Here is a 12,500-nt window from a genome sequence, read left to right on the forward strand (position 1 = left end):
AAAATCGGTGTCGTGTCGCGTTGTGGTTGGTCGAAGGATTTGTTTAAATAAGTGGAAAACAAAAAATTTCGTGTTTCTCTCTCTATTTTTTCGACAATTTTTTTGTTTCGCGATAATCGCCGAAATTGTGGCAAATCGGAAGCAAACTGTGGCAAATTGGAGGGGTTTATTACCAATATCATCATCTCCACGAGAATCAGCATCTGGGATTCTCTCCATATTCTCAGGTTTACTGTTTTTATCTACAGCCTTATAAATTGAGCACAGAACAGTAATATCTTCTAAGTCAAGACTCTTAAGTCTATTGGATTTATTTATGTGATGAAGGATGTGTGCATTGTTCATAGATCTCACAATTCTTGTCTCTGAACTGGTAAGCATTAAGTAGAGTTTTGCTTTAACACTCGGGTTTAGAGTAATGGATGAGGATTAACCACTGATATGCTTATAACAATGTATAGTGGTTGTGCAATGCCCCGACCACCACACCTCTCTTAATGGGTCCCACGTTCTCTCTCGGCCCATGGGCCCACCATCTTCAGACGGCCGGTTTGTTACGTCCGGGAAGCTTTAAAGACTTGTTTACCGATCCTACAAATCACCACATGATCTTTCCCTGTGTTTTGTCCTCACTCACACAGTTCTGACAATCACTTCCCGAAAGGTCACCCATCTTTAAACTACTCCAGCCCAAGCACGCTTAACTGTGGAGTTCTCTCAGGACAGTTAACCGAAAAGATAAGTGCATTTTGGTGACATAGGTGGCCAAATCAATTCTTATAAACCTCTCCGCATGCACCACCACATTCCTGAAAACCGGGGTGTTACAATTCTCCCCCACTAACAGATCGCAACGTCCTCGTTGCGCACCAAAACCGTCACCTCCTACGTTGTGAGCCCTCTTGACTCCACACTCGTCTGAGTTCGGTTCTTATACCACTTGTAACGCCCCGATCGCCACACCTCTCTTAATGGGCCCCATATCCTCTCTCGGTCCATGAGCCTACCATCTTCAGACGGTCGGTTTACTACCTCCGGGAGGCTTTAAAGACTTGTTTACCGACCCTACAATTACCACATGATATTTCCATGTGTTTTGTCCTCACTCACACAGTTCTGACAATCACTTCCCGAAAAGTCACCTATCCTGAAACTACTCCAGCCCAAACACGCTTAACTGTGGAGTTCTCTCAGGACAGTTGACCGAAAAGATAAGTGCACTTTGGTGACATAGGTGACCAAATCAATTCTTATAAACCTCTCCGCATGCACCGCCACATTCTTGAAACCGGAGTGTTACAGGATGCTTTTTGTTTCTGATGTGGAACACTAATTTTCAATAACAATCAGTGAGTAAAAAGAAACGTACTCATAATTTTGTGTACTTTGTCATATTATTGTCATGAATCTCTGTTATAGTCATGAATCTCTGTTTACACCAAATCTCATCTTGTTAGAGCATAAATAGTGGAAGTCTCTCACCAAGTCTCTCAACAATATTAAAAAGAAAAATAATAAAAAAGAGGAGTGAGAAAAGAGAATAGATTCTCACATGAGAACATATGAGAACCTCTTTAGAGACTTCTTTCAGACATGGCAAAATTTGATTGGCTTTGCTTTTTCTCTTTAATTATTAATTTAAAATAACAAAAAAAAAATATTAAAAGACTATATGAGTCTCTACCAGTGCTCACTCTTAGAGCATTGGTAACGCTGAAACACTGATTTGTGTTCTTAACATTATTTTATTAAGAAGAGAGAGAAGAAAAAAAAGAAAGAAAAAAGAAGAAAAAAAGAGGACTAATACACAAAAGACACGTGCTCATAATACTCTTAGAACACCTTAAGAACAGTTCTCGGGGAGGAACACAATTCCACTTTGTCTTATACTGTTCAACCCTTTTATTAATTTAATACTCTTAGAACACCTGATGTGTTTTGGCGATGCATATGCTCTTAGTGTATTCAAAATGTGTTTATCAAGACTTTAACACCAAACTTCACTTGTCTTTTCTCTATCTTTCTTTTAAAATTTTCAAAACACCAAACACCAAATTTTATTTTCAAAACTTTATTTCTTAAAGATCTCTACCATTGGACAAGATAATTGTTAAGAATCCCAACGTAATTCCTAAACTTTGAAATTGTCAAAATTTAGAGTTAAGAGCCCCTCATGCACTCTTACCATTGGAGATGGTCTCCTAGTGTGGCCTTTTGGGCCGAGACAAGCCCTTTTCAAAAACTTGCACCAAAGCCCTAGCTTTATCTCGTACCTTTCTTTCTACGTTTACTTGAGAAACAACAACCCCGTGAACGCCCTAACGATATCTCCGGCGCTGGCAAATCAAATCTACGGTTAGTTCTTCAAACTCCTCTCTCGATTATACGATTACCTAATAGATTTTGATCGACTTATATAGAACCCTATAATTTGGGATAGAATTTGAGAAACTCATCGCCCTAGGATTCAATCTTTATCTAGGAATGGAGTGCGATAGAATCAGCGCATTGCCGGATTCTTTGATAGCTATGATACTCTCATACCTTCCAATAGGCGATTCGGTTAAGACGAGCGTTTTGTCGAAGAGATGGGAATTTCTCTGGCTAGAGGTTTCAAGATTGGACTTAGACGCCATTAACTTCTCTCGTGACGGAGAAGCCTTGGCGAGGTTCATGCACATGTTTGTAGAGTTGAACCGTGGATCATCATGCCTGCAAAAGTTCAAGATAAAGTATGCTCATAGTTCTCATAATCCAAGACATCTTTCGATTTTTTCGAAGAAGATTTTAAAGAATGACGATTCCATCGACGATTGTAACAAAAGAGTCATGGAGTGGATAACCGAAGTAGTCCACCGCGGAGTTCTGTTAGAATTTGTGTCCATGATTAAATCTTGTAATATCATATATGTTATAGTTTGTATGTAAAGTCAACGGATGTTATGTGCTACATGTTACTTACTACGAAAGGGTGTGAGTAAGACACGTAACTTGTCGGAAAAGTTACAACTCTTACCAACGGTTACTTAGAGTAGTTAGTTATGTACACATAAAGTATGCTCATAGTTCTCATAATCCAAGACATCTTTCGATTTTTTCGAAGAAGATTTTAAAGAATGACGATTCCATCGACGATTGTAACAAAAGAGTCATGGAGTGGATAACCGAAGTAGTCCACCGCGGAGTTCAACATCTAGATGTTGAGGCCGTCGGGATAATTCAATCTCATCCAGGATTTAACAACATAATGTATTCACCTTCTGTAGATTTCATGCCTAAGTATGTTTATGTGAGCAAGACATTGGTGTCTTTAAAGCTCGTAAACGTAGGGCTTGAAGATCCCAAGTTTGTTGTTTCTCTACCTAGTCTCAAGATCATGCATCTAGAAAACATTTATTACAAGAGTCATGGTGGTCTTTTGATCATAAAGATGCTCATCTCAGCCTCTCCTGTTCTTGAAGATCTTACCTTGGTAAGACATTTTGATTGATGATAATAACTCTCTGTCTCAGACTCTAAACTAAGCTTGCATTTTTCGCAGGACTTTCCCGATTTCACGGAGCCAAAAGAAATCGTTTTTTGGCAGGAGTTTTCGTTTTCTGTTCCAAGTCCAACAATGCCAAAGAGTAATTTCGATTTAGTGCAAGGCAATTATTTTACATGGAAGCCAGAGGAAATGGACCTTACTAATGTGCCTCGGTGTATGAAATCGACGCTGGTGTATGTTAAGATCAACAAACTGATAACGAAGGAGGAAAGTGGGATTAAAGTAGTGAATTACTTTCTTGAGAATTCAGCAGTCCTCAAGAAACTGACTATGTTTTTCACACATTCTTCTATGGAGATTCAAGAGCCAGAGAGCTACATGAAGCTTCTTACATCCACGAAGCTTTCTCGCAACTGTCAAGTTTTCATTCATTGACATGCAGCTGATGATGATGCTGGTCACAACGTAAAGCTGTTTTCATTGAACAATAATAGTGTCTTCTTGAGATTTGTTTCTTCTTGCTACTGTTTTGATTCTTAATCCATGTAGATATTCATATGGTTAAAAGCCAATATATGCACTTTATTGTTCTGGATCATTATCGAATTTTCTTTGAATCGGTTCAGGGCAAAAGATCTCAAGTTTTCTTTTATATATATAGACATGGTTTATCAGGTTCAAGTTAGGACATGTTAAAGTACTCTTGAATGATGATGATGTCTTCTTCATATCTAGTCATCGTACTTCTGTTTCGATTCTTTTCTTTACATGCTTAAAGGTCAGATTATGCAGGACGCTTACAGCTCATAAACTCTGTTCTTGTAAGCTTAACAAATTTCTGGATATCGGCGTTTAGGCTACCTCAAGGATGCATCAGAGAAATCGAGAGATTATGCTCCGCTTTCTTGTGGTCGGGACCTGATCTTAACCCAAAGAAAGCAAAGATATCTTGGTCGGAAGTTTGTAAACCGAAAAAAGAAGGTTTTTTGGGGATAAAAACACTAACTGAAGCAAATAAAGTTAGTTGTCTAAAGTTGATATGGAGAAATGTTTCAATGCAGCCATCTCTATGGGTCTCATGGATTATGAAGTATCTTATAAGAAAGGAATCATTCTGGTCTATAAAAGGGAACACAAGTTTGGGGTCTTGGATGTGGAGAAAGTTGTTAAAATATAGAGTAGTCGCAAAGCCACTTCATAAGATGGAAGTAAGAAGTGGGAGGTCAACATCATTCTGGTTTGATGATTGGTTGGGTATGGGACGAGACGACTGATTGAGACTACTGGACCTCAGGGAGTTATTGACATGGGCATATCAATTGAAACAACAGTAGAAACAGTGTTGAAATCAAGTCGAAACAGAAGGCATGGGGTCGGTAGTCTAAATAAAAGAAAAGAAGGCAAAGATATATCTTTGTGGAAGTACTCGGCTGACAAATTCAAGGCAGCTTTCTCAACAAAGAGAACTTGGAACATGATTCGAGAAACATATGCACGGGTCGATTGGCCCAAAGACATATGGTTCTCTTATGCAACCCCCAAGTACTCTTTCCTCGCATGGTTGGCTATTCATGATCGACTCTCAACAGGAAACCATATCAAAAACTGTGAGCTTGGAACAACGGGTGGACTGTGTTCTCTGTGACAATGTCGAAGAGACTAGGAATCACCTCTTCTTCTCTTGTCAATACTCTTCAGAAATCTGGAAATCTCTTACGCATAAACTACTTGGGACTGACTTCCACACAGAATTGGATCAGGTTCTCTCTTCTCTACATAACTCAACTCTGCCTCGGATTAAACTCTTCCTCCTAAGGTATGTCTTCGAATCGATGATTTACCACATTTGGGGAGAAAGAAATGCAAGGGGGCATGGCGAAATAAATCAACACACGGTCGGCTACTCAACCTCATTGACAAGAACATCAGAAATCGACTCAGCTCAATACACGACATGGGAGACAGAAACTACGAGAATGGACTGATGGAGTGGCTCACCCTCAGCCCCATTCCATAAGGTAGTCATCAAGGGTTCTTTGCTATAAGATTCTTTCAAAAATCTCTTACTAATAAAAGATGCTCATTGAAACCTCTCAATGTGTCCACATCAGTTTTTCTAAAAATCACTCTCAAGACTCCACGTCAGCATAACTCTTTCTTCCGCAAGAATATTGGTTTCGGTTTTGGTTGCTAATTAAGAACTCTAAAAATGTGATGACATGTCACCAGAACAGTGCCACGTGGTATTCTTTAAACAAAGGTAGGAGGAAGAAAAAGTTTCCGGCTTCTTCTTTTTGTAACCTAATTGTAATGGTCTCTTCGTCTTCTTGCTTGCAAACAAATGCATCTACTTCTTAACCATTCGATTTCTATGTTTTCCGTTTGTGCAGAACTTATATATATAAATGGAACGAGTGATGTTCTCCAAAAAAACCGATGAGAAAGTGGTCACGTTGGTCGAGCGTGAGACGATGGTGTGTTATGGAACACTCTACGAGGTCATAGGCGACATAGGTTTGCGGCTCTTAGTCGGCCAAATATCGTTTCCAAATTTGATTTGAACAAAGGTTCACTCTTTTAATTAAATCCATTCTTTGATCTTTCCCGTAGGTTTCTCGGTTTTAAACCCTTGCCTTTCTCAGTTTAAAACCCTTGCATATTGTAAATTTTCTACTAGAGTAAAGATAGGATTTCGACGTTGTCATCTTTGATTACGGTTTGGATTGATAGCTAATTTTGTACTAGAAATCGAATACCATAAAATTTAGACTTCCAACCAAAACTAATTATGTAGATCTTCAAGACATGTTTTGCATTCTCATATGTAGCGATTTGATGCACATGCTTTAGAGATTTGGTGCTGCAATTGTACTAAGAACAAAGAGAATGAAAACCAAGAGTGTTCTTCAGTTCAGAGTATTGAAAACCTTGAGGAATATGTTCATGTGAAGACCCGCTCATCTTTTTTGGAAAAAGAAGGTTTGTTCCTTCTTTCTCAAACATGTTTTCTTTTATTTTATCTCAACTGAAGATTTCCATCTCAATTTTCTTCTAACATGTATCCATAGTCAAACGTTGCCACTCCTTAGTTTGCTGTTTTAAATCTATACTAGGATCGGACCCGCGGTCCACCGCGGGAGAATATTAGTTTACATACGTTGCGTTTAATATTGTGTGTGTTTTTAGTAGAACGAATCGTGTAGTATACTTATAAATATTCATAATAACGAATTGTAGAGAAAATGTAAAATTGTTTATAAATATACCCATCGTATTAATTATGATTTACAAAATAGAATTTTGTGTTTTAAAATTCTAAAATTAGACGATTCATGGGAATTAGAGCAGTCAAAATAGGTCAAAAACCGCGGGTCGAGCCCACATCATCTCACTATGGGGCAAATTTGGGAAAATATATTAAACCCGCAAATAAGCGGGCCACATGGATTAATTCGCAGTGGGTCATAGGTTTAATCGGTTTTCGTCCGCGGGTTGGCGGATCAGCCCGCATATTAGTATTTGTTGATAAAATTATAATTTATTCAACATGTGGTAATTTAAACAAACTTTTAATAGTATTTTGATTTATTTATTTATTTTAGTAGTATTTTAAATTTTAGTTACTTTAAAAATATTTAAACAAAATCCATGGACAATCCCGCAAATCCGCATACATTCGCGAGACGAGTTTATATTTCATATATGCTACCCGTGGGTCGTGCGGACCGACTAACTACAAGTCAAAATATTTTTTGTCTATCGCAAAACGGACTTAACGGGACGAATCAACTCGCTTTGATAGTTCTAATGGGAATATTAATTATTTAGTCATACAACAAAATGAAGTTTGGACATAGTAATAATAGAATATGTATCTTATTTTTTAGATGAGAGATTGAAGGATGAAGTATAATGATTAAAAATTAATTATTATTTTTCATGATTCACAAAATTTAATAAATACTTATCATCTTGTTGAATAATTCTAAAATCATATTCAAGAAATCTTTATAAATTGAAAATTAAACTTCTTTGGTAAGCTATATGTATGAAAATATCATAATTTCGATTTAATCTAATTAAATTAAAATTAGTTACATGGATTTCATATCTATTTAGTTTACACGACCAAAATAAAAATATCAATTTAATTTATAAAACAGATGGGTTATTTGTGATAAATTTTCTAGAAATCTTTAGAAGCAAGTAAAATATCTTTTAATTAATGATAATTGGCTAAAATGAGCGAAATTAATGACAAAAACGTTGATTGTTATGGAATTAGTTCCAAAAATATATGAACAAATTTATTATACGTAATTAATGTATAATATTGTTTGGAATATGCTTTTATTATTAATTACCATAAGTACAATCAGATTTTATTTGATTTCCATAAATATTTGTTTTTATTTCAATTTTTCATTATTAATTCGAATTTATATTCCAAAAAAATTTCAAAGATCCGATTTCAGAATTTCAGGTCAATTTTCTGATTTTAATCCGACCCATTTTCATTTGTACTTCTCTTTTAATAGTATAGAGATATGTCTCCCATCTTTTTCTTTCTAGACTTGGCAGAAATGATATGTACCTACGTATATATATATATCCAATTAAATAGATTCTATACATGTTTTGATGATTACAAAGTCAATTTAAGATGCTTTTAACAATCAGCTATGCAACACAATAAAAAAGGTAAGGTCCAAGCTTTCTCTATTTGCTATCTATTAAGAATTACTGTACGATTACTAGAAAAGAGATGCAAGCTAGGTTGCGTTTTTAATCATCTTTAAATAGACAAACTACCTTGATTTAATTCTAACGCCAAACATTTTAGACTTTTGTCAATTATCTCATTTTTGTTTCCCACATCTCCTTGATATTAAACCATACCAACGCTTCCTAGAATAACCACTACAACATAAGCAAGCTAAGTGTTGGTGGAGTAAAGAGACATGAAAAGCCTTTGGTGAAGTAAATCCTATGATCTTTTAAGGCTATGACTTTTTAATAGCCTTAGAGTGAAGAATGTATCCTAGGTTCATTTCTTTGTCTTTAATGGTTTATGAAGCACCTACCTTTTATATCGTCTTTAATGGTTTATGAAGCACCCACCTTTTATATCGATAACCCATAGGGAGTAACTTATGTTCATGTGTCATTAAGAGAGAAGGGTGTGGAAGAGGCCATTTGGAAAAAGAATTAGTAAACATACATAAGTTAATTAGTTGAATACTAATTTCTTTAGATAACTGATTTCTCATTTTCTCTAGATTTTCATAGTTAAATAGCTTACTAGAATTCATGTATTGTGTACTCACAGTAATTTTCTCAAATTTTTGTCCTCCTAAATATTTCACAAACGTTTCTATCTGTTTTTGCTGCAGGTAAATGAAGCCAGTGGAGAAACCATTTCGTGTACATTTTTTCTAAAAAAATACCCATTGATGCCTTGCTAAACATTGGTGTTGGCCATCTTTCACGAAGAAACTGGGTTGTCACAAGGATTCTTGAATGGCTCTTTGTATGCAACTGTATTGAAGGTGAAACTTCCTCTACCAGATTTGACCGTGTCGTTTTGTGGGTATATGATGTTTGATCACCGACCCTATTACTCCTTATTTATCAACAACTCTCAATGGCTTAAAGGACCAACTTCATTGTTTTTAGTTTTGTTTAAAAATGAGTTTTATTGTTATTTCTTCTTACATGATAGTAAACTTATAAACCCAAATACAAGATGTGAGTTCTGTTTTATGACTATTACTTTTTTAACTTTATGCTCTAGATATGGAGTGTTGTGAGTTATGTTTTAGTAGAAAAATATGGTTCATTACTCTTAAATTTTGTAATCTCATGCCAAAAACAGCAAATGTAGTTTTATCATGGAACGCGGAAATTGTTGGTCGAGTTGGTGGTGGATTGCGTGACACTATGGTTGTAGAAAACCTCATCATGATGACGTGGGATTGGGTCTCTTGCTCGACCAGAATTCGTTTTCAATTGGAAGTCGGAACTAGAGCTCTTCTCGCTAGAGTTTTATCCGGGATATTCAGAAGTTAATGTTATCTATCTGTTTGATTTGAAAAAGCTTTAAAAATTGATAAAATTAATCAAAATATTGTGGAAAATAGCTCCTTAGTATGAATTCATGTTACTCTCATATAGAAAACTAAAGTTGGTCGTACACAAAGTAAAACATAAGTCCCACGCGTAGCGTGGGATAGCCCCTAGTATAATTCAAAAACAGATGCATTCATTGTAAAAACGTCTTTTGATTGAATACAATTTTACATTCAATACAAAAAAAAAAAAATCAGATTATGCAACTTCACTCTAAAATACCAGATGATGAACACATAAACCAATAGAAAACCAAAAAATGATTGGTTGAAACTTTAACCATTTTATTAACCAGTTGCGACCCGGTCACAATTCATGAACACTAAAAGGCATATCTTGAGTCATTTTCATACAAATGCATACCTTAAAACCACACAATCTTGTAGAACGAAACTGATAATAATAACTCAAAAAGATCACTCAAATAACAATTTTCATCATTACCAAATAGAGACTTGACTTAGAAGAGTTCAGTTTCCTTGTGGGTATGGATCACACAGTCTGACTGCGGGTAAGCCACACAAGTCAACACATAACCCTTCTCCAAGTGGCTATCCTCGAGAAACGAACCATCCGACTGGTCAACGTTGCCCGACACAATCTGACCAGCGCAAGTGGAACACGCACCGGCTCTGCAAGAGTAAGGCAAGTCAACTCCTGCCTCTTCAGCTGCATCCAAGATGTATTGGTCATCTTGCACCTCAAACTCATTTTCTTGACCATCGGGTCCTAAGAGCTTAACCTTGTATACCGCTGACATCATGGCACCAGAATTCGCTGAGCATTTCAAACCAAATGATCTCGAAACCTTTTTCGTTGATCCAATGGATAAGTTGTAGCTCTTGTTGGCAATAAGCTTGTTGGTTGTCTGGCTTCTAAGAACCGCCTTGGTCATGCTAGTGGAGGAGATTTGCACAGTCGCCATTTCTTTTTTTTTCACCTGCGTTTACAGTTCAGGGTTTCTTCATTATTGATTTGTTCCAAAGAAATAAGCACGAAAACTGCGACAAAATCGAGATAATGTGCATCACAAGTAGCAATGGAAACAAGAACCAAAAACAAATCTGTTTCCAATAGCCAATATGATGTGAAAATTCACTATATGGAGCGTAATGAGAAGATTCAAGCTTAAAGCTATATTAGATCTTCACTCGATGCTCCAAAACATGACTAGTTAAAAATCACTAAAACATGTTTAATTTATAATCAAATAGATTCTAAACTCAATCGAACCAGCTTAATGACAGAAATAAACCTAAAACAGACTTGAACCAAGATTTACCAAATAACAACAAAAAAATTTCACATGAAGTTTTGCAATTTAGAGATGATTAGAATCTGAATCGCAACAATCCAAGATCAAATATTGGTCACTATCATCAGATAACGAATATGAGAGGAAAAACGAATTCGAAAGATATTTTTTTTGTCCCCACAAAGAAGTCAATGAAAAAAAAACACAACGAACAAGTAAACATCGATCATCAGATCAAACTCTATAAACATCGGAAGAAAAATATCAGAGAAAATCGAATCAAATCTGAAAACTTACGGGGAGAGAGAGATAGCGAGAGAATTAGGGAAGAAGGTGGCGGAGAGTGCGAGAGGAGGTTGGTGGAAGAGTTTGAGAGGCGAAAGCAAAATATAAAAGGAGCAGGCAGTGTGGCCTTTGGAAGGCCGTCACGGCCCAACTTGTGCCACCTGAGACGCCTTAATATTTTTATTTTTTTCCTACCAGTTTTTTTTTTTTGTTTTTTCATTATTCTGTTCTTTTAGATTTCATATAATTTTCTGCTCAACAAAAAAACAAGATTTCATATAATTCATTTAATTAAAAATTAAATATTTTCCGTAACATATTTTTTTTGAAGTAATATTTTTGTTGGATACTAAGTTTCGTTTTCGCGAAAAGAGATATAGAAAAGTATATAAATGTAATTGATAACGATATAAAGAAATGAATATACTATTTTTAATTTATTGTTATCATTTTTATGGTTGATAAAATAATATAATATTTACTATTGCGGTAAAATATTAAACTTGTTATTTTTTGAATCAATTATATCATTCATCGTCTACTTTTACCATGTTTTCTAGTTTTATATTAGCATAAAAATACATGTCATGTTCTTATTTGTGTTTTATGAGTACTTTCTAAAGTAAGAACAAATTCTTCACCTAATTTTTAAGGTGGCCTATGATTTTATGAATGTGAAATAGAATTTAAAAATGATTTGATTTTTCTACAACTCAACACAGTTTATTTTTAAATGGGAAAACAAAAATGATTGTAATAAACCTCATTCAGTATTAATATTCGGTTCAACTTGATGATGTGCAAAAAAACTTTTTATTCTTTTGTTGTACGAGATTTTGGTTAAGTGTAAAGAAAAACAGTCAAACAGAGGTGTTCGTGATAGAGTTAACGGAGGCGTCCGTGATAGAGTTAACAAAGAAACAACAGATGATGTTTTTCCATTCCTTGTTGTTTGATATTCACCTTGTAAGCGTAGGATAAATTACCAATACAATGTCATGTAAAAACTTATAAGTGAATCAGATTTTCTAGAACATCTTTTCCAACTTATGGACAACCATCTCAATGCGGTGTGATTGGCTAACTCAAATTCATGTTTAGAAAACTCGTAATTACAAACGAGTTTTCTGGCTATTGTTATCATCGAATGGAAGATTTTTTGTGCTTCCACGTACATAGCTCTATTGAGAGAGAACAATATTTGTACAGGAAACAAAGGTACAAGTAAAAGATGAATACATATTTCATTGTTCAATGTTGTATAGTACTGCGGTTGTTAAAGGTACTCGAATCGAACGGTTGGCATGAGCTTCTCGTCGTCCGCTTCTCTTTTTTAGTCTTTTT

The 12,500-nt window shown here is 35.5% G+C and overlaps 2 protein-coding genes across 2 annotated transcripts; one reads left to right on the plus strand and one right to left on the minus strand.

The window, feature by feature from the left end:
- The first annotated feature begins 2,043 nt into the window (after positions 1 to 2,043).
- LOC9316991 (putative F-box/FBD/LRR-repeat protein At5g44950) lies at positions 2,044 to 4,085 on the plus strand. The gene is made up of 4 exons (XM_021027306.1): positions 2,044 to 2,355; positions 2,483 to 2,708; positions 3,103 to 3,472; positions 3,542 to 4,085. The coding sequence occupies exons 2-4, from the start codon at positions 2,485 to 2,487 to the stop codon at positions 3,920 to 3,922; spliced, it is 975 nt and encodes a 324-aa protein (XP_020882965.1). The 5' UTR covers positions 2,044 to 2,355; positions 2,483 to 2,484; the 3' UTR covers positions 3,923 to 4,085.
- Positions 4,086 to 9,876: 5,791 nt separating this feature from the next.
- Positions 9,877 to 11,293, minus strand: LOC9315160 (ferredoxin-3, chloroplastic). The gene is made up of 2 exons (XM_002880878.2): positions 11,169 to 11,293; positions 9,877 to 10,556 (listed from the first exon to the last, which is right to left on the minus strand). Exon 2 carries the CDS (start codon positions 10,539 to 10,541, stop codon positions 10,077 to 10,079), a length of 465 nt encoding a protein of 154 aa, XP_002880924.1. The 5' UTR covers positions 10,542 to 10,556; positions 11,169 to 11,293; the 3' UTR covers positions 9,877 to 10,076.
- Between the last annotated feature and the right edge of the window lie 1,207 nt (positions 11,294 to 12,500).

Source organism: Arabidopsis lyrata (genome assembly GCF_000004255.2).
Source record: "Arabidopsis lyrata subsp. lyrata unplaced genomic scaffold ARALYscaffold_4, whole genome shotgun sequence".
NCBI lineage: Eukaryota > Viridiplantae > Streptophyta > Magnoliopsida > Brassicales > Brassicaceae > Arabidopsis > Arabidopsis lyrata.

Excerpts from the sequence above, each read along its gene's own strand:
- LOC9316991 (XM_021027306.1), top strand. The coding sequence starts at position 2,485 with ATGGAGTGCGATAGAATCAGCGCATTGCCGGATTCTTTGATAGCTATG. Across the intron at positions 2,709-3,102 it reads GAGTTGAACCGTGGATCATC|GAAGATTTTAAAGAATGACG; the intron begins ATGCCTGCAAAA and ends GATTTTTTCGAA. Across the intron at positions 3,473-3,541 it reads TTCTTGAAGATCTTACCTTG|GACTTTCCCGATTTCACGGA; the intron begins GTAAGACATTTT and ends CATTTTTCGCAG.
- LOC9315160 (XM_002880878.2), bottom strand. The coding sequence starts at position 10,541 with ATGGCGACTGTGCAAATCTCCTCCACTAGCATGACCAAGGCGGTTCTT.